General features: G+C 62.6%; 1 protein-coding gene across 1 annotated transcript in view; it reads left to right on the forward strand.

Moving 5' to 3' along the window:
- Nucleotides 1-19,073, forward strand: part of LOC125449618 (mediator of RNA polymerase II transcription subunit 19-like) — a 111,243-nt gene extending 92,170 nt beyond the window's left edge. Inside the window, exons 6-8 of the mRNA XM_059642902.1 lie at nucleotides 13,100-13,196; nucleotides 17,941-18,035; nucleotides 18,682-19,073. Of these exons, the coding sequence (XP_059498885.1) occupies nucleotides 13,100-13,196; nucleotides 17,941-18,035; nucleotides 18,682-18,750 (261 nt within the window). The 3' untranslated portion in view covers nucleotides 18,751-19,073. The remainder of the gene's footprint in view (nucleotides 1-13,099; nucleotides 13,197-17,940; nucleotides 18,036-18,681) is intronic.
- Nucleotides 19,074-19,336: the final 263 nt, after the last annotated feature.

A 19,336-nucleotide genomic window follows, 5' to 3' on the forward strand; every position in this document is an offset into this window, starting at 1 on the left:
CTCTCGCTCTCGCGCGCGTGCTCTCGCTCTCTCTCTCGCTCTCGCGCGCGTGCTCTCGCTCTCGCTCGCGTGCTCTCGCGCTCTCTCTCGCTCTCGCGCTCTCTCTCGCTCTCGCGCTCTCCATCTCGCTCTCTCTCTCGCTCTCGCTCTCTCTCTCGCTCTCGCGCTCTCTCTCGCTCTCGCGCTCTCCATCTCGCTCTCTCCATCACGCGCTCTCCGTCTCGCGCTCTCCGTCTCGCGCTCTCTCGCGCTCTCCATCTCGCGCTCTCTCGCGCTCTCGCGCTCGCTCTCGCGCTGTCTCTCTCGCTCTCGCGCTCTCTCTCGCTCTCGCGCTGTCTCTCTCGCTCTCGCGCGCGTGCTCTCGCTCTCGCTCTCGCGCGCGTGCTCTCGCTCTCGCTCTCGCGCGCGTGCTCTCGCTCTCTCTCTCGCTCTCGCGCGCGTGCTCTCGCTCTCTCTCTCGCTCTCGCGCGCGTGCTCTCGCTCTCTCTCTCGCTCTCGCGCGCGTGCTCTCGCTCTCTCTCTCGCGCGCGTGCTCTCGCTCTCTCTCTCGCGCGCGTGCTCTCGCTCTCTCTCTCGCGCGCGTGCTCTCGCTCTCTCTCTCGCTCTCGCGCGCGTGCTCTCGCTCTCGCTCTCGCGCGCGTGCTCTCGCTCTCTCTCTCGCTCTCGCGCGCGTGCTCTCGCTCTCTCTCTCGCTCTCGCGCGCGTGCTCTCGCTCTCGCTCTCTCTCTCGCTCTCGCGCGCGTGCTCTCGCTCTCTCTCTCGCTCTCGCGCGCGTGCTCTCGCTCTCTCTCGCTCTCGCGCGCGTGCTCTCGCTCTCTCTCTCGCGCGCGTGCTCTCGCTCTCTCTCTCGCGCGCGTGCTCTCGCTCTCTCTCTCGCGCGCGTGCTCTCGCTCTCTCTCTCGCTCTCGCGCGCGTGCTCTCGCTCTCGCGCGCGTGCTCTCGCTCTCTCTCTCGCTCTCGCGCGCGTGCTCTCGCTCTCTCTCTCGCTCTCGCGCGCGTGCTCTCGCTCTCTCTCTCGCTCTCGCGCGCGTGCTCTCGCTCTCTCTCTCGCTCTCGCGCGCGTGCTCTCGCTCTCGCTCTCGCGCGCGTGCTCTCGCTCTCGCGCGCGTGCTCTCGCTCTCTCTCTCGCTCTCGCGCGCGTGCTCTCGCTCTCGCTCGCGTGCTCTCGCGCTCTCTCTCGCTCTCGCGCTCTCTCTCGCTCTCGCGCTCTCCATCTCGCTCTCTCTCTCGCTCTCGCTCTCTCTCTCGCTCTCGCGCTCTCTCTCGCTCTCGCGCTCTCCATCTCGCTCTCTCCATCACGCGCTCTCCGTCTCGCGCTCTCCGTCTCGCGCTCTCTCGCGCTCTCCATCTCGCGCTCTCTCGCGCTCTCGCGCTCGCTCTCGCGCTGTCTCTCTCGCTCTCGCGCTCTCTCTCGCTCTCGCGCTGTCTCTCTCGCTCTCGCGCGCGTGCTCTCGCTCTCGCTCTCGCGCGCGTGCTCTCGCTCTCGCTCTCGCGCGCGTGCTCTCGCTCTCTCTCTCGCTCTCGCGCGCGTGCTCTCGCTCTCTCTCTCGCTCTCGCGCGCGTGCTCTCGCTCTCTCTCTCGCTCTCGCGCGCGTGCTCTCGCTCTCTCTCTCGCGCGCGTGCTCTCGCTCTCTCTCTCGCGCGCGTGCTCTCGCTCTCTCTCTCGCGCGCGTGCTCTCGCTCTCTCTCTCGCTCTCGCGCGCGTGCTCTCGCTCTCGCTCTCGCGCGCGTGCTCTCGCTCTCTCTCTCGCTCTCGCGCGCGTGCTCTCGCTCTCTCTCTCGCTCTCGCGCGCGTGCTCTCGCTCTCTCTCTCGCTCTCGCGCGCGTGCTCTCGCTCTCGCTCTCGCGCGCGTGCTCTCGCTCTCGCGCGCGTGCTCTCGCTCTCTCTCTCGCTCTCGCGCGCGTGCTCTCGCTCTCGCTCGCGTGCTCTCGCGCTCTCTCTCGCTCTCGCGCTCTCTCTCGCTCTCGCGCTCTCCATCTCGCTCTCTCTCTCGCTCTCGCTCTCTCTCTCGCTCTCGCGCTCTCTCTCGCTCTCGCGCTCTCCATCTCGCTCTCTCCATCACGCGCTCTCCGTCTCGCGCTCTCCGTCTCGCGCTCTCCGTCTCGCGCTCTCCCTCTCGCGCTCTCCCTCTCGCGCTCTCCGTCTCGCGCTCTCCGTCTCGCGCTCTCCATCACGCGCTCTCCATCACGCGCTCTCCATCTCGCGCTCTCCATCTCGCGCTCTCCCTCTCGCGCTCTCCCTCTCGCGCTCTCCCTCTCGCGCTCTCCATCTCGCTCTCTCTCTCGCGCTCTCCATCTCGCTCTCTCTCTCGCTCTCGCGCTCTCCATCTCGCTCGCTCTCTCGCTCTCGCGCTCTCCATCTCGCTCGCTCTCTCGCTCTCGCGCTCTCCATCTCGCTCTCTCTCTCGCTCTCGCGCTCTCCATCTCGCTCTCTCTCTCGCTCTCGCGCTCTCCATCTCGCGCTCTCCATCTCGCGCTCTCCATCTCGCGCTCTCCATCTCGCGCTCTCCATCTCGCGCTCTCTCTCTCGCGCTCTCCATCTCGCTCTCTCTCGCTCTCGCGCTCTCCATCTCGCTCTCTCTCTCGCGCTCTCCATCTCGCTCTCTCTCTCCATCTCGCGCTCTCTCTCGCGCTCTCTCTCGCGCTCTCTCTCTCGCGCTCTCTCTCTCGCGCTCTCTCTCTCGCGCTCTCCATCTCGCGCTCTCTCTCGCGCTCTCTCTCGCGCTCTCTCTCGCGCTCTCTCTCGCGCTCTCTCTCGCGCTCTCCATCTCGCTCTCTCTCTCGCGCGTGCTCTCGCTCTCGCTCTCGCTCTCTCGCGCGCGTGCTCTCGCTCTCGCTCTCTCGCGCGCGTGCTCTCGCTCTCGCTCTCTCGCGCGCGTGCTCTCGCTCTCGCTCTCTCGCGCGCGTGCTCTCGCTCTCGCTCTCGCTCTCTCGCTCTCTCGCTCTCTCGCTCTCGCTCTCTCGCTCTCGCTCTCTCGCGCGCGCGCTCTCGCTCTCGCTCTCTCGCGCGCGCGCTCTCGCTCTCGCTCTCGCTCTCTCGCGCGCGCGCTCTCGCTCTCGCTCTCTCGCGCGCGCGCTCTCGCTCTCGCTCTCTCGCGCGTGCGCTCTCGCTCTCTCTCTCGCTCTCTCGCGCGCTCTCGCTCTCTCTCTCGCTCTCTCGCGCGCGCGCTCTCTCTCTCGCTCTCTCGCGCGCGCGCTCTCGCTCTCGCTCTCTCGCGCGCGCGCTCTCGCTCTCGCTCTCTCGCGCGCGCGCTCTCGCTCTCTCTCTCGCGCGTGCTCTCGCTCTCACTCTCGCGCGTGCTCTCGCTCTCTCTCTCGCTCTCTCTCTCGCTCTCTCTCTCGCTCTCTCGCGCGCGCGCTCTCGCTCTCGCTCTCTCGCGCGCGCGCTCTCGCTCTCTCTCTCGCTCTCTCGCGCGCTCTCGCTCTCTCTCTCGCTCTCTCGCGCGCTCTCGCTCTCTCTCTCGCTCTCTCGCGCGCGCGCTCTCTCTCTCGCTCTCTCGCGCGCGCGCTCTCGCTCTCTCTCTCGCGCGCGTGCTCTCGCTCTCTCTCTCGCGCGCGTGCTCTCGCTCTCTCGCGCGCGTGCTCTCGCTCTCTCTCTCGCGCGCGTGCTCTCGCTCTCGCGCGCGTGCTCTCGCTCTCTCTCTCGCTCTCGCGCGCGTGCTCTCGCTCTCTCTCTCGCTCTCGCGCGCGTGCTCTCGCTCTCTCTCTCGCTCTCGCGCGCGTGCTCTCGCTCTCTCTCGCTCTCGCGCGCGTGCTCTCGCTCTCTCTCTCGCTCTCGCGCGCGTGCTCTCGCTCTCTCTCGCGCTCTCGCGCGCGTGCTCTCGCTCTCTCTCGCGCTCTCGCGCTCTCCATCTCGCTCTCTCTCGCGCTCTCCATCTCGCTCTCTCTCGCGCTCTCCATCTCGCGCTCTCTCGCGCTCTCGCGCTCGCTCTCGCGCTGTCTCTCTCGCTCTCGCGCTCTCTCTCTCGCTCTCGCGCTCTCTCTCTCGCTCTCGCGCTCTCTCTCTCGCTCTCGCGCGCGTGCTCTCGCTCTCTCTCTCGCTCTCGCGCGCGTGCTCTCGCTCTCGCTCTCGCGCGCGTGCTCTCGCTCTCTCTCGCTCTCGCGCGCGTGCTCTCGCTCTCTCTCTCGCTCTCGCGCGCGTGCTCTCGCTCTCTCTCTCGCGCGCGTGCTCTCGCTCTCTCTCTCGCGCGCGTGCTCTCGCTCTCTCTCTCGCGCGCGTGCTCTCTCTCTCGCTCTCGCGCGCGTGCTCTCGCTCTCGCTCTCGCGCGCGTGCTCTCGCTCTCTCTCTCGCTCTCGCGCGCGTGCTCTCGCTCTCTCTCTCGCTCTCGCGCGCGTGCTCTCGCTCTCGCTCTCGCGCGCGTGCTCTCGCTCTCTCTCTCGCTCTCGCGCGCGTGCTCTCGCGCTCTCTCTCGCTCTCGCGCTCTCTCTCGCTCTCGCGCTCTCTCTCGCTCTCGCGCTCTCCATCTCGCTCTCGCGCTCTCCATCTCGCTCTCTCTCTCGCTCTCGCGCTCTCTCTCGCTCTCGCGCTCTCCATCTCGCTCTCGCGCTCTCCATCTCGCTCTCTCTCTCGCTCTCGCGCTCTCTCTCGCTCTCGCGCTCTCCATCTCGCTCTCTCACTCGCTCTCTCGCTCTCGCTCTCGCTCTCGCGCTCTCCATCTCGCGCTCTCCATCACGCGCTCTCCGTCTCGCGCTCTCCGTCTCGCGCTCTCCGTCTCGCGCTCTCCGTCTCGCGCTCTCCCTCTCGCGCTCTCCCTCTCGCGCTCTCCATCTCGCGCTCTCCATCACGCGCTCTCCATCTCGCGCTCTCCCTCTCGCGCTCTCCCTCTCGCGCTCTCCCTCTCGCGCTCTCCATCTCGCGCTCTCCATCTCGCTCTCTCTCTCGCGCTCTCCATCTCGCTCTCTCTCTCGCTCTCGCGCTCTCCATCTCGCTCTCGCGCTCTCCATCTCGCGCTCTCTCTCGCGCTCTCTCTCGCGCTCTCTCTCGCGCTCTCTCTCGCGCTCTCCATCTCGCTCTCCATCTCGCTCTCTCTCTCGCGCTCTCCATCTCGCTCTCTCTCTCGCTCTCGCGCTCTCCATCTTGCTCTCTCTCTCGCTCTCTCTCTCGCGCTCTCCATCTCGCGCTCTCTCTCGCGCTCTCCATCTCGCTCTCTCTCTCGCTCTTGCGCTCTCCATCTCGCTCTCTCTCTCGCGCTCTCCATCTCGCTCTCTCTCTCTCGCTCTCTCGCTCTCGCGCTCTCTCTCGCGCTCTCCATCTCGCGCTCTCTCTCGCGCTCTCCATCTCGCTCTCTCTCTCGCTCTTGCGCTCTCCATCTCACTCTCGCTCTGGCGCTCTCCATCTCGCTCTCTCTCTCGCTCTCGCGCTCTCCATCTCGCTCTCCATCTCGCGCTCTCCATCTCGCGCTCTCCATCTCGCGCTCTCCATCTCGCTCTCCATCTCGCGCTCTCCATCTCGCGCTCTCCATCTCGCTGTCTCTCTCTCGCTCTCTCTCTCGCTCTCTCTCTCGCTCTCTCTCTCGCGCTCTCGCGCGCGTGCTCTCGCTCTCTCTCTCGCGCTCTCGCGCGCGTGCTCTCGCTCTCTCTCTCGCGCGCGTGCTCTCGCTCTCTCTCTCGCGCGTGCTCTCGCTCTCTCTCGCGCGCGTGCTCTCGCTCTCTCTCTCTCTCGCGCGCGTGCTCTCGCTCTCTCTCTCTCTCGCGCGCGTGCTCTCGCTCTCTGTCTCTCGCGCGCGTGCTCTCGCTCTCTCTCGCGCGCGTGCTCTCGCTCTCTCTCGCGCGCGTGCTCTCGCTCGCTCTCTCTCGCGCGCGTGCTCTCGCTCTCTCTCGCGCGCGTGCTCTCGCTCTCTCTCTCGCGCGCGTGCTCTCCCTCTCTCTCTCGCGCGCGTGCTCTCGCTCTCGCCCTCGCTCTCTCGCGCGCGTTCTCTCGCTCTCGCTCTCTCGCGCGCGTGCTCTCGCTCTCTCGCGCGCATGCCCTCGCTCTCGCTCTCTCGCGCGCGTGCTCTCGCACTCGCTCTCTCGCGCTCTCGCGCGCGTGCTCTCGCGCTCTCTCTCGCTCTCGCACGCGTGCTCTCGCGCTCTCTCTCGCTCTCGCGCGCGTGCTCTCGCGCTCTCTCTCTCGCTCTCGCGCGCGTGCTCTCGCGCTCTCGCTCTCGCGCGCGTGCTCTCGCGCTCTCTCTCTCTCGCTCTCGCGTGCGTGCTCTCGCGCTCTCGCTCTCGCGCGCGTGCTCTCGCGCTCTCGCTCTCGCTCTCGCGCTCTCTCTCGCGCTCTCGCTCTCTCGCTCTCGCGCTCTCTCTCTCGCGCGCGTGCTCTCGCGCTCTCTCTCTCGCTCTCGCGCTCTCTCTCTCGCGCGCGTGCTCTCGCGCTCTCTCTCTTGCTCTCGCGCTCTCTCTCTCGCGCGCGTGCTCTCGCGCTCTCTCTCTCGCTCTCGCGCTCTCTCTCTCGCTCTCTCGCTCTCGCGCTCTCTCGCTCTCGCGCTCTCTCTCTCGCGCTCTCTCTCTCGCGCTCTCTCTCTCGCTCTCGCGCGCGTGCTCTCGCGCTCTCTCTCTCGCTCTCGCGCGCGTGCTCACGCGCTCTCTCTCTCGCTCTCGCGCGCGTGCTCTCGCGCTCTCTCTCTCGCTCTCGCGCGCGTGCTCTCGCGCTCTCTCTCTCGCTCTCGCGCGCGTGCTCTCGCGCTCTCTCATGCGCGTGCTCTCGCTCTCTCTCTCGCTCTCGCGCGCATGCTCTCGCTCTCTCTCTTGCTCTCTCTCTCGCTCTCGCGCGCGTGCTCTCGCTCTCTCTCTCGCTCTCGCGCGCGTGCTCTCGCTCTCTCTCTCGCTCTCGCGCGCGTGCTCTGTCTCTCTCTCTCGCTCTCGCGCGCGTGCTCTCGCTCTCGCGCGCGTGCTCTCGCTCTCGCGCGCGTGCTCTCGCTCTCTCTCTCGCTCTCGCGCGTGTGCTCTCGCTCTCTCTCTCGCTCTCGCGCGCGTGCTCTCGCTCTCTCTCTCGCTCTCGCGCGCGTGCTCTCGCTCTCTCTCTCGCTCTCGCGCGCGTGCTCTCGCTCTCTCTCGCTCTCGCGCGCGTGCTCTCGCTCTCTCTCTCGCTCTCGCTCTCGCGCGCTTGCTCTCGCTCTCTCGCTCTCGCGCGCGTGCTCTCGCTCTCGCGCGCGTGCTCTCGCTCTCTCTCTCTCGCGCTCTCCATCTCGCTCTCTCTCTCGCTCTCGCGCTCTCCATCTCGCTCTCTCTCTCGCTCTCGCGCTGTCCATCTCGCGCTCTCCATCTCGCGCTCTCTCTCTCGCTCTCGCGCTCTCCATCTTGCTCTCTCTCTCGCGCTCTCCATCTCGCTCTCTCTCTCGCGCTCTCCATCTCGCTCTCTCTCTCGCTCTCGCGCTCTCCATCTCGCTCTCTCTCTCGCGCTCTCCATCTCGCGCTCTCTCTCTCGCTCTCGCGCTCTCCATCTTGCTCTCTCTCTCGCGCTCTCCATCTCGCTCTCTCTCTCGCTCTCTCTCTCGCTCTCTCTCTCGCTCTCTCCATCTCGCTCTCTCCATCTCGCTCTCTCCATCTCGCTCTCTCCATCTCGCGCTCTCCATCTCGCGCTCTCCATCTCGCGCTCTCCATCTCGCGCTCTCTCTCTCGCGCTCTCTCTCTCGCGCTCTCGCGCGCGTGCTCTCGCTCTCTCTCGCGCGCGTGCTCTCGCTCTCTCTCTCGCGCGCGTGCTCTCGCGCTCTCTCTCGCGCTCTCGCTCTCTCTCTCTCGCGCTCTCGCTCTCGCTCTCTCTCTCGCGCTCTCGCTCTCGCTCTCTCTCGCGCTCTCGCTCTCGCTCTCTCTCTCGCGCTCTCGCGCGCGTTCTCTCGCTCTCTCTCTCGCGCTCTCGTGCGCGTTCTCTCGCTCTCTCTCTCGCGCGCGTGCTCTCGCTCACGCTCTCGCTCTCTCGCGCGCGTCTCTCGCTCACGCTCTCTCGCGCGCGTTCTCTCGCTCTCGCTCTCTCGCGCGCGTTCTCTCGCTCTCGCTCTCTCGCGCGCGTTCTCTCGCTCTCTCGCGCGCGTTCTCTCGCTCTCTCGCGCGCGTTCTCTCGCTCTCTCGCGCGCGTGCTCTCGCTCTCTCGCGCGCGTCCGCTCGCGCTCTCGCTCGCTCTCTCGCGCGCGTGCACTCTCTCGCACTCTCTCTCTCGCGCTCTCTCTCGCGCTCGCTCTCGCTCTCTCTCTCGCGCTCGCTCTCGCTCTCTCTCTCGCGCTCGCTCTCGCTCTCTCTCTCGCGCGCGTGCTCTCGCTCTCTCTCTCGCGCTCTCTCTCTCGCGCTCTCGCTCTCGCTCTCGCTCTCTCTCTCGCGCTCTCGCGCGCGTTCTCTCGCTCTCGCTCTCGCGCGCGTTCTCTCGCTCTCTCTCTCGCGCTCTCGCGCGCGTTCTCTCGCTCTCTCTCTCGCGCGCGTGCTCTCGCTCTCGCTCTCTCGCGTGCGTCTCTCGCTCTCGCTCTCTCGCGCGCTTTCTCTCGCTCTCGCTCTCTCGCGCGCGTTCTCTCGCTCTCTCGCGCGCGTGCTCTCGCTCTCTCGCGCGCGTCCGCTCGCGCTCTCGCTCGCTCTCTCGCGCGCGTGCTCTCGCTCGCTCTCGCGCGCGTGCACTCGCTCTCGCTCTCTCGCGCGCGTGCTCTCGCACTCGCTCTCTCGCGCGCGTGCACTCGCTCTCTCGCGCGCGTGCTCTCGCTCTCTCGCGCGCGTCCGCTCGCGCTCTCGCTCGCTCTCTCGCGCGCGTGCTCTCGCTCGCTCTCGCGCGCGTGCACTCGCTCTCGCTCTCTCGCGCGCGTGCTCTCGCACTCGCTCTCTCGCGCGCGTGCACTCGCTCTCTCGCGCGCGTGCACTCGCTCTCTCGCGCGCGTGCTCTCGCTCTCTCGCGCGCGTGCTCTCGCTCTCTCGCGCGCGTGCTCTCGCTCTCTCGCGCGCGTGCTCTCGCTCTCTCGCTCTCTCTCTCGCTCTCTCTCTCTCGCGCGCGCTCTCGCGCGCTTGCTCTCGCTCTCGCGCGCGTGCTCTCGCTCTCGCGCGCGTGCTCTCGCTGTCTCTCTCGCTCTCTCGCGCGCGTGCTCTCGCTCTCGCTCTCTCGCGCGCGGGCTTTCGCTCTCGCTCTCTCGCGCGCGTGCTCTCGCTCTCGCTCTCGCTCTCGCTCTCTCGCGCGCGTGCTCTCGCTCTCTCGCGCGCGTGCTCTCGCTCTCTCGCGCGCGTGCTCTCGCTCTGTCTCTCTCTCGCTCGCTCTCGTTCTCGCTCGCTCTCTCGCGCGCGTCCTCTCGCTCTCGCTCTCGTTCACGCTCGCTCTCTCTCTCGCGCGCGTCCTCTCGCTCTCTCTCTCGCGCGCGTCCTCTCGCTCTCTCTCTCGCGCGCGTCCTCTCTCTCTCGCGCGCGTCCTCTCTCTCTCGCGCGCGTCCTCTCTCTCTCGCGCGCGTCCTCTCTCTCTCGCGCGCGTCCTCTCGCTCTCGCTCGCTCTCTCGCGCGCGTCCTCTCGCTCTCTCGCGCGCGTCCTCTCGCTCTCGCGCGCGTCCTCTCGCTCTCGCTCTCGCTCGCTCTCTCTCGCGCGCGTCCTCTCGCTCTCGCGCGCACTCTCTCACGCGCGTCCTCTCGCTCGCTCTCTCGCGCGCGTCCTCTCGCTCGCTCTCTCGCGCGCGTCCTCTCGCTCTCGCTCGCTCTCTCGCGCGCGTCCTCTCGCTCTCACTCGCTCTCTCGCGCGCGTCCTCTCGCTCTCGCGCGCGTCCTCTCGCTCTCGCTCGCTCTCTCGCGCGCGTCCGCTCGCTCTCTCGCGCGCGTCCTCTCGCTCTCGCTCGCTCTCTCTCGCGCGCGTCCTCTCGCTCTCGCGTGCTCTCTCTCGCGCGCGTCCTCTCGCTCTCGCGCGCTCTCTCTCGCGCGCGTCCTCTCGCTCTCGCGCGCTCTCTCTCGCGCGCGTCCTCTCGCTCTCGCGCGCTCTCTCTCGCGCGCGTCCTCTCGCGCGCTCTCTCTCGCGCGCGTCCTCTCGCTCTCGCGCGCTCTCTCTCGCGCGCGTCCTCTCGCTCTCGCGCGCTCTCTCTCGCGCGCGTCCTCTCGCTCTCGCGCGCTCTCTCTCGCGCGCGTCCTCTCGCTCTCGCGCGCGTCCTCTCGCTCTCGCGCGCTCTCTCTCGCGCGCGTCCTCTCGCTCTCGCGCGCTCTCTCTCGCGCGCGTCCTCTCGCGCTCGCGCGCTCTCTCTCGCGCGCGTCCTCTCGCGCTCGCGCGCTCTCTCTCGCGCGCGTCCTCTCGCGCTCGCGCGCTCTCTCTCGCGCGCGTTCGCTCGCTCTCTCTCGCGCGCGTCCTCTCGCTCGCTCTCTCTCGCGCGCGTCCTCTCGCTCTCGCTCGCTCTCTCGCGCGCGTCCTCTCGCTCTCACTCGCTCTCTCGCGCGCGTCCTCTCGCTCTCGCGCGCGTCCTCTCGCTCTCGCTCGCTCTCTCGCGCGCGTCCGCTCCCTCTCTCGCGCGCGTCCTCTCGCTCGCTCTCTCTCGCTCGCTCTCTCTCGCGCGCGTCCTCTCGCTCTCGCTCGCTCTCTCTCGCGCGCGTCCTCTCGCTCTCGCGCGCTCTCTCTCGCGCGCGTCCTCTCGCTCTCGCGCGCTCTCTCTCGCGCGCGTCCTCTCGCTCTCGCGCGCTCTCTCTCGCGCGCGTCCTCTCGCTCTCGCGCGCTCTCTCTCGCGCGCGTCCTCTCGCTCTCGCGCGCTCTCTCTCGCGCGCTCTCTCTCGCGCGCGTCCTCTCGCTCTCGCGCGCTCTCTCTCGCGCGCGTCCTCTCGCGCGCTCTCTCTCGCGCGCGTCCTCTCGCTCTCGCGCGCTCTCTCTCGCGCGCGTCCTCTCGCTCTCGCGCGCTCTCTCTCGCGCGCGTCCTCTCGCTCTCGCGCGCTCTCTCTCGCGCGCGTCCTCTCGCTCTCGCGCGCTCTCTCTCGCGCGCGTCCTCTCGCGCTCGCGCGCTCTCTCTCGCGCGCGTCCTCTCGCGCTCGCGCGCTCTCTCTCGCGCGCGTTCGCTCGCTCTCTCTCGCGCGCGTCCTCTCGCTCGCTCTCGCGCGCGTCCTCTCGCTCGCTCTCTCTCGCGCGCGTCCTCTCGCGCTCGCGCGCGTCCTCTCGCGCTCGCGCGCTCTCTCTCGCGCGCGTTCGCTCGCTCTCTCTCGCGCGCGTCCTCTCGCTCGCTCTCTCTCGCGCGCGTCCTCTCGCTCGCTCTCGCGCGCGTCCTCTCGCTCGCTCTCATTCGCGCGCGTCCTCTCGCTCGCTCTCTCTCGCGCGCGTCCTCTCGCTCGCTCTCTCTCGCGCGCGTCCTCTCGCTCGCTCTCTCTCGCGCGCGTCCTCTCGCTCGCTCTCTCTCGCCCGCGTCCTCTCGCTCGCTCTCGCGCGCGTCCTCTCGCTCGCTCGCTCTCGCGCGCGTCCTCTCGCTGGCTCGCTCTCGCGCGCGTCCTCTCTCGCTCGCTCTCTCTCGCGTGCTCTCTCTCGCGTGCTCTCTCTCGCGTGCTCTCTCTCGCGTGCTCTCTCTCGCTGGCTCTCTCTCTCGCTCGCTCTCTCTTGCGCCCGTGCTGGCTCTCTCACGCGCTCCCTCTCTGTTTAATATTACTCCCTTGGAGGCAGGTTTGATGAGGGGTGTATGTGTGTGTCCATCTTCCTTTGGCTTCGTGGTTACTCTCAGGGTGTCACTCTTGTTTGTTTTTGGTCTTTGTCTCTGTCTCTTGCTCTTTCTCTCTGTTTGTTCATTCATCTCTTTCACATACATGCTTTTTCCCTCCCCCTCTCTGCTCATTATCAGCCCCTTGTTCTGTGCCCATGTTCTCATTGTACTTAGCGATTTCCACCCCCTTTCCCCCAAACTGGTGCTGCTCTTCCAAACAACGCTGCCCACCCCCCCCCCCCCAGTCTTCCAGGCAGCCCTCCACCTCGCCTCTTCCATTTCCCACTCCACAGCTCTTAACCATCCTCCACATCCCCCAGACGTAATAAACATAGGGTCCCTTTGTCCTGCTTCCCACCCCACCAGTCTCCACATCCAATGTATCATGCTTAAACACTTCTGCCAATTCCAATTAACCCCACCTCCCAGAACATCTTTCACTCCTCATCCCTCTCTGCCTTCCGCAAGGACCATTCCCTTCATGACTCCTAAGTTTGCGCCACACTCCCCACCAAACCGCCTCTCCCTGTAACTGTAAAATATGCTGTACCTGCCCCGACACAACCTCCCTCACCGCCATTCAGAGCCAGAAACAGCCTTTCCATGTGAGACAGAGCTTCACCTGCATTTCCTCCAACCTTGCCTATTGCTTCTGGTCTTCTCAAACATCAGTGAGAGCAAACATAGACTAGGTGACCGTTTCACTGAGCATCTTTGCCTGGCCCATAGGCCTCCTAGTTACCATCCATTTCAACTCCACCTCCCGCCAACCCCTGACGGGTCCATCCTCGGCCTCCTCACAGCAACTCGTTATGTAAATTTGAAGAACAACACCTTATCTTGCGCCTGGGCCACCCACAGCCCGAAGGGCTCAACACTGAGTTCTCCAATTTGAAATACCCTTGCCAGCCATCCCCCAGTTTCCCTTCCAGCCCCACCACCTCCCTTCCTTTTCCACCTTCTGACCGGATTCACCCTTCCCATCGACCAACCAGGTCATACGTACCACCAGTGTTCACCTATCCCCACCATTCCGCCTCCACCCCTCCCATCCCCTTAATCTGCAGCACCCCCTCATCCAGACCTGAAAAAGGGTCATACCCGAAACGTTGATTGCACCTTTGGTCCAGATGCATTCTGGCCTGCTGCGTTTTTCCAGCCTCCTGTTTGTCTACCTGAGATTCCGGCATCTACTGTATCTTTTTCTTTGTCTCTAAACGGGATCTCCTTCCTTCCTACTAAACAAAGAACCACAGATGCCAGAAGTGTGACACAAAAACAGAAATTGTTGGAGATGCTCAGCAGGTCTGGCAGCATCTGTGGATAGAAAGCACAGTTCTGAAGAAGGGTCACTGGAGTCAAAATGTCAACTCTGCTTCCTCACCGCAGATGCTGCCAGACCTGCCGATTTATTATTATTTTTTAAAAATAATTTATTCCCCCCCCCCCACCTTGGAATTTCTATTTCTGTCTCTTTCCTCTCTGACCGCCTCTCCTGCACCCTACAGCTACCTGAACAATATCGACTGATGCATATCCAGCCTCCGAAGAAGAAAAGCAAACACAAACAGAAGCACAGTCGGACTCAGGACCCTGTTCCACCAGGTAGGCAGGTGGGAAATGGCTGGAGGGATACAGGAAGAGTCATGCCATTGGGGTCAGGTGGGGAGTGGATTATGGGATACAGGAGGAGCTGTCCCTGCCCACTGGGTGGGTACAGTAATTGGCATTAAATCATAGAATGACAGGAGGAGGTTATTCATCCCACTGTCTCTGTGCCAACCCATTGTGAGTGCTTCAGCATCTGAGGAATCACGAATGGGGCTGAACATTGTGTAATCATCGGCGAACATTCCCACTTCTGACCTTATGATGGAGGTCATTGATGAAGCAACTGGAGATGGTTGGGCCTAGGACACTACTCTGAGGAACTCCTGCAGAGATGTCCTGGAGCTGAGATGATTGACCTCCAACAACCACGACCATCTTCCTCTGTGTCAGGTATAGAGTGTTTGCCCCCCGATTCCCATTGATTCCAGTTTTGCTAGGCCCCTGTGATGCCCCACTTAGTCATATGCAGCCTATTGTTAAGGGCTGTCACTCTCGTCTCACCTCTGGAGTTCAGCTCTTTTGTCCATGCTTGAACCGAGGCTGTAATGAGATCAGGAGCTGGGTGGCCCTGGTGGAACCCAAACTGGGTGTCACTGAGCAGGCTATTGCTGAGCAGATGCTGTGTGATAGCCCTGTTACTGACACCTTCCATCACTTTACTGATGGTCGAGTGGAGACCGATGGAGCGGGAATTGGCCGGGTTGGGTGTGTCCTGCTTTTTGTGTACAGGACGTACCTGAGCAAATTTCCACGTTATGGGGTAGTTACCAGTGTTGTAACTACTGGAATAGCTTGGCTAAGGGAGCGGCAAATTCTGGGGCACAGATATTCAGTATTATTGCTGGAGTATTGTAGGGACCCTGTAACCTTCGTAGTACCCAGTGGTTCCAATCATTTCTTTATATCATGTGGAGTGAATCGAGTTGACTGTAGACTGACATTGGTGATTCTGGGCCAACTGGAGGAGGCTGAGATGAATGAAAATAAGCAATCTGTTATTTTTAAACTGTCCCCTAGTTTTAACATCTTCCACAAGGAGACACATCCTGCGAGCATCCATTCTGTCAGGATCCTTTTACTGTTTCAATATTACCTCTCATCCTTCTGAACTGCGATGGATCCAGGTTGAACTTTGCCTCTTTAAGAATCAGTTGAGCGAAACCTTCTCTGAACCGCTCGTTCTTTAAGCAATGTTATGGGTGTCCGACTATAATACGGTGGCATTTGCAGGAACCTGCAAGATGTGTGCTAACTCAGGAACATGCCTGCACGTGGTTTTCCCCTCACTTTCTCCCATTTCCCCTGCTTCCAGTGCCCCCTTGCCCCTTCTGGTTCTCTCCTGGTTACCAAACCGTCCTAATTTCCTGGGTTCCCATCTACTTCCCTCCCCTGGGCTATAACTCTTTTGATGTGTGCAAATGCAGGACAAACATGGCCTAAAAGTTGAGATAACAAGGTGTGAATCTGGATGGACACAGCAGGCCAAGCAGCATCAGAGGCACAGAGGGGTAACAGGAGCTGCAGATGCTGGAGAATGTGAGATAACATGGTGTGGGGCTGGATGAACACATCAGGCCAAGCAGCATCAGAGGAGCAGAGGGGTAACAGGAACTGCAGATGCTGGAGAATGTGAGATAACATGGTGTGGGGCTGGATGAACACAGCAGGACAAGCAGCATCAGAGGAGCAGAGGGGTAACAGGAGCTGCAGATGCTGGAGAATGTGAGATTACAAGGTAGGGGCTGGATGAACACAGCAGGACAAGCAGCATCAGAGGGGCAGAGGGGTAACAGGAGCTGCGGATGCTGGAGAATGTGAGATTACAAGGTGTGGGGCTGGATGAACACAGCAGGCCCAGCAGCATCAGAGGAGCAGAGGGGTAACAGGAACTGCAGATGCTGGAGAATGTGAGATAACAAGGTGTGGGGCTGGATGAACACAGCAGGACAAGCAGCATCAGAGGGGCAGAGGGGTAACAGGAGCTGCAGATGCTGGAGAATGTGAGATAACAAGGTGTGGGGCTGGATGAACACAGCAGGACAAGCAGCATCAGAGGAGCAGAGGGGTAACAGGAGCTGCAGATGCTGGAGAATGTGAGATAACATGGTGTGGGGCTGGATGAACACAGCAGGACAAGCAGCATCAGAGGGGCAGAGGGGTAACAGGAGCTGCAGATGCTGGAGAATCTGCGATAACACGGTGTGGGGCTGGATGAACACAGCAGGACAAGCAGCATCAGAGGGGCAGAGGGGTAACAGGAGCTGCAGATGCTGGAGAATGTGAGATAACAAGGTGTGAGGCTGGATGAACACAGCAGGACAAGCAGCATCAGAGGGGCAGAGGGGTAACAGGAGCTGCAGATGCTGGAGAATGTGAGATAACAAGGTGTGGGGCTGGATGAACACAGCAGGCCCAGCAGCATCAGAGGAGCAGAGGGGTAACAGGAGCTGCAGATGCTGGAGAATGTGAGATAACAAGGTGTGGAGCTGGATGAACACATCAGGCCAAGCAGCGTCAGAGGAGCAGAGGGGTAACAGGAACTGCAGATGCTGGAGAATGTGAGATAACAAGGTGTGGGGCTGGATGGACACAGCAGGACAAGCAGCATCAGAGGGGCAGAGGGGTAACAGGAGCTGCAGATGCTGGAGAATGTGAGATAACAAGGTGTGGGGCTGGATGGACACAGCAGGACAAGCAGCATCAGAGGGGCAGGAAAGCTGACGTCTCGGGCCTAGACACTTGTTCAGAAATCTTCAGATTTCTGAAGAAGGTTCTTCCCACAGGAGGTTGAGAGCTGACCTTATGAAATCATGAGGGGTATAGATAGAGTGAATGGCAAGTGTCTGGCAAGTGTCTTTTTTCTGAAGAGGGGAATTTCAACACGAGCTATCTTTATAACTCAAACCCTTTGGTGTGGAAGCAGCCACTCTACAAAGCATCGCACCCAGATCCACTTTCCTACCCTATGACCCCGCATTTCCCATGGCCAAACCACTTAACCCGCTCATCTTTGAACTGTGGGAGGAGACTCCAAAAGCCACGGAGACACTGGGAGAATGTGCAAAGCTCCACACTCGCCCGAGGCTGGAATCGAACCTGGGTCCCTGGTGCTGGGGCTAAAGGTGCAGACCCTTGTCGGTGGTACATCATTATGGTATTGTACAGGACACCACAAGCATTTGTTGATTCTTTCATTATCTCACTGCAAGTGAATTAAACACAGCATGCCTTAAGGAACTCCACTCGGTTAATCGACATTTATCTGTGTGATTAATTTTGATCTGAATGTGGAAAGCTCCCACCTGAGGTTGAGTGGACAGTCCTGTAGTTGTGTTTATCATTGCACATCCTTCTTTGAACATTTACAATCCTGCAGTCAGGCACCACCCCTCATTTTACAAAGACTGGAAAATCATGGTTGATATCCACATGCCTTCTGCCTTCCTCTGGCTAGTTTCCTTGGATATGCCAACTTCGCTTAGCCTATCAAACGTCCCCACCCTATCAACTCTGAATTATTCCGGTGTCTGTCATAGAGGCCCCAGTCATGTCATCTTCCTGGATGGAAACACAGTACCCCCCATGGGAAGCTTCTCTCCTGCCCTGTGTCCATAGGTGTGTGGGGAATGGGTTGTGGGACACGGGAGGAGCCTGCCCCGTGCCCGCTGTGTCGGGGGGGGTTGCAGGGGAATGGGTTGTGGGACACGGGAGGAGCCTGCCCCGTGCCCGCTGTGGCGGGGGGGGTTGCAGGGGAATGGGTTGTGGGACACGGGAGGAGCCTGCCCCGTGCCCGCTGTGTCGGGGGGGGTTGCAGGGGAATGGGTTGTGGGACACGGGAGGAGCCTGCCCCGTGCCCGCTGTGTCGGGGGGGGTTGCAGGGGAATGGGTTGTGGGACACGGGAGGAGCCTGCCCCGTGCCCGCTGTGTCGGGGGGGGTTGCAGGGGAATGGGTTGTGGGACACGGGAGGAGCCTGCCCCGTGCCCGCTGTGGGGGGGCAGGGGAATGGGTTGTGGGACATCGGGAGGAGTCTGCCCCGTGCCCGCTGTGGGGGGTGGGCAGGGGAATGGGTTGTGGGACACGGGAGGAGCCTGCCCCCTGTGGGGGGGGCAGGGGAATGGGTTGTGGGACACGGGAGGAGCCTGCCCCCTGTGGGGGGGCAGGGGAATGGGTTGTGGGACATGGGAGGAGCCTGCCCCATGCCCGCTGTGGGCGGGGGGGGGCAGGGGAATGGGTTGTGGGACACGGGAGGAGTCTGCCCCATGCCCGCTGTGGGGGGGCGGGGGAATGGGTTGTGGGACATCGGGAGGAGTCTGCCCCGTGCCCGCTGTGGGGGGGCAGGGGAATGGGTTGTGGGACACAGGGAGGAGCCTGCCCCATGCCCGCTGTGGGGGGGGGGGGTGCAGGGGAATGGGTTGTGGGACATGGGAGGAGCCTGCCCCATGCCCGCTGTGGGCGGGGGGGGCAGGGGAATGGGTTGTGGGACACGGGAGGAGTCTGCCCCATGCCCGCTGTGGGGGGGCAGGGGAATGGGTTGTGGGACATCGGGAGGAGTCTGCCCCGTGCCCGCTGTGGGGGGGCAGGGGAATGGGTTGTGGGACACAGGGAGGAGCCTGCCCCATGCCCGCTGTGGGGGGGGGGGTGCAGGGGAATGGGTTGTGGGACATGGAAGGAGTCTGCCCTGTGCCCGCTGTGGGGTTCTTTCTTTGATTTTGATCTTACTCTCCATCACACTCTCAGAGACGCCCTCCGATTCTGATCACAAGAAGAAGAAGAAGAAAAAGGATGATGATCCTGATCGGAAGAAGAAAAAGAAAGAGAAGAAAAAGAAAAAGGTGAGAGGTTAAGGATCAGCCAGTGAGACCTGGGCAGCAGGAAACATGGGGCTGGTCAGCCAGTGACTGGGGTTGGGGAGGGAGTTGGTGGGGTTGGGGGGACGTGGTGCTGGTCAGCCAGTGACCGGGGTCGGGGAGGGAGTTGCGGTGGGGGATGTCAGGCTGGTCAGCCAGTGACCTGGGGGAGGAGGGGTGTTGTGCGTCGGACTGGTCAGCCAGGTGGTGGGGGGGAAGTACCTGAGTGGTACCTTCCATTTCCTGATTGGATACCTTTTGATGGGGGTTGGGGCATATGACGGAGGGATGCTGGCTTGGGGTTGGGCCTTAACTCCGGGACTGAACTCTTTCCCATTTCTTGTCCAACCGGAACCTCCTCTCCCGGGCCTGGACTGAGTGAAACTCTCTCCCACTCTACGACCCTTACTACCTTAAAAGGGTAGGGAGTGACTGGCCTGGATTGGTGATGTGAGATAGGATTCTTGCTGTTCCTTTCCTGCCCAGCTGGCAGTGCTCAGTGACTGTGAATAGTAGGGCCCAGCTCTCGGGTCAGGAAGGGAGGGATGTTGGGAATTCTGCAGCCGAGGTCTCAATAGAAAGACCCAGTTCCTGATTTTGTTGTTTGTCACCTTCTTCTTTCTGTTTGTAGAACCGTCATAGCCCGGAGCACCCAGGACTGAGCAGTTCCCAACCCAGCAGCAGCAGCAGCATGCGCTAAGAAGCCAGGGTGGCCTGATACACCCCCACCGCCCCCTCCCCTCTGTCTCTATCCCTGTGGATTGGGGGAGAGAGAGATAGAGAGAGCTACTGACCTGTTGGACCAGGGCTGGTGGAGGGAAGGGGTGGGGGGGGCGTTGTTATATGGAGCAAGTGTGTGGACCCCACAGGGAGGGGAATGTATAGAGGGGGGTGTTGTCGGGAGACTGTAAGCTGAGATGAGAACAGGACATGTACTGACCTGAAGTGCCCCCGATGGTGGGTTTGCTTAAATGTTTTTTTATTTAATTTTCCTTTGTACAATAAACTTTTTTTTAATTTAAACATTCACAGTGTTTCTGGTAATATTCATGGAATCGTTTCCACTGTTAGCATAGAGTGCTCCCAGGGCAGGAACAGCACGGGGTTAGGTACAGTGTAGAGCTTCCTTTCCATTACCCTGACAGTGTGTCTGCTCCTACTTTGTACCCAGTGTCAACATCGAACTCTCTTTCCATCACTGAAGGGTTTTTCATTCAATTTAATAAGGGAAAACATCGAGGGAACGGGAAGGAAACCGGGCAAAAAAAAAAGACTGGGGTCGAGAG

Source organism: Stegostoma tigrinum, chromosome 46, assembly GCF_030684315.1.
Source record: "Stegostoma tigrinum isolate sSteTig4 chromosome 46, sSteTig4.hap1, whole genome shotgun sequence".
Taxonomy (NCBI): Eukaryota; Metazoa; Chordata; class Chondrichthyes; order Orectolobiformes; family Stegostomatidae; genus Stegostoma; species Stegostoma tigrinum.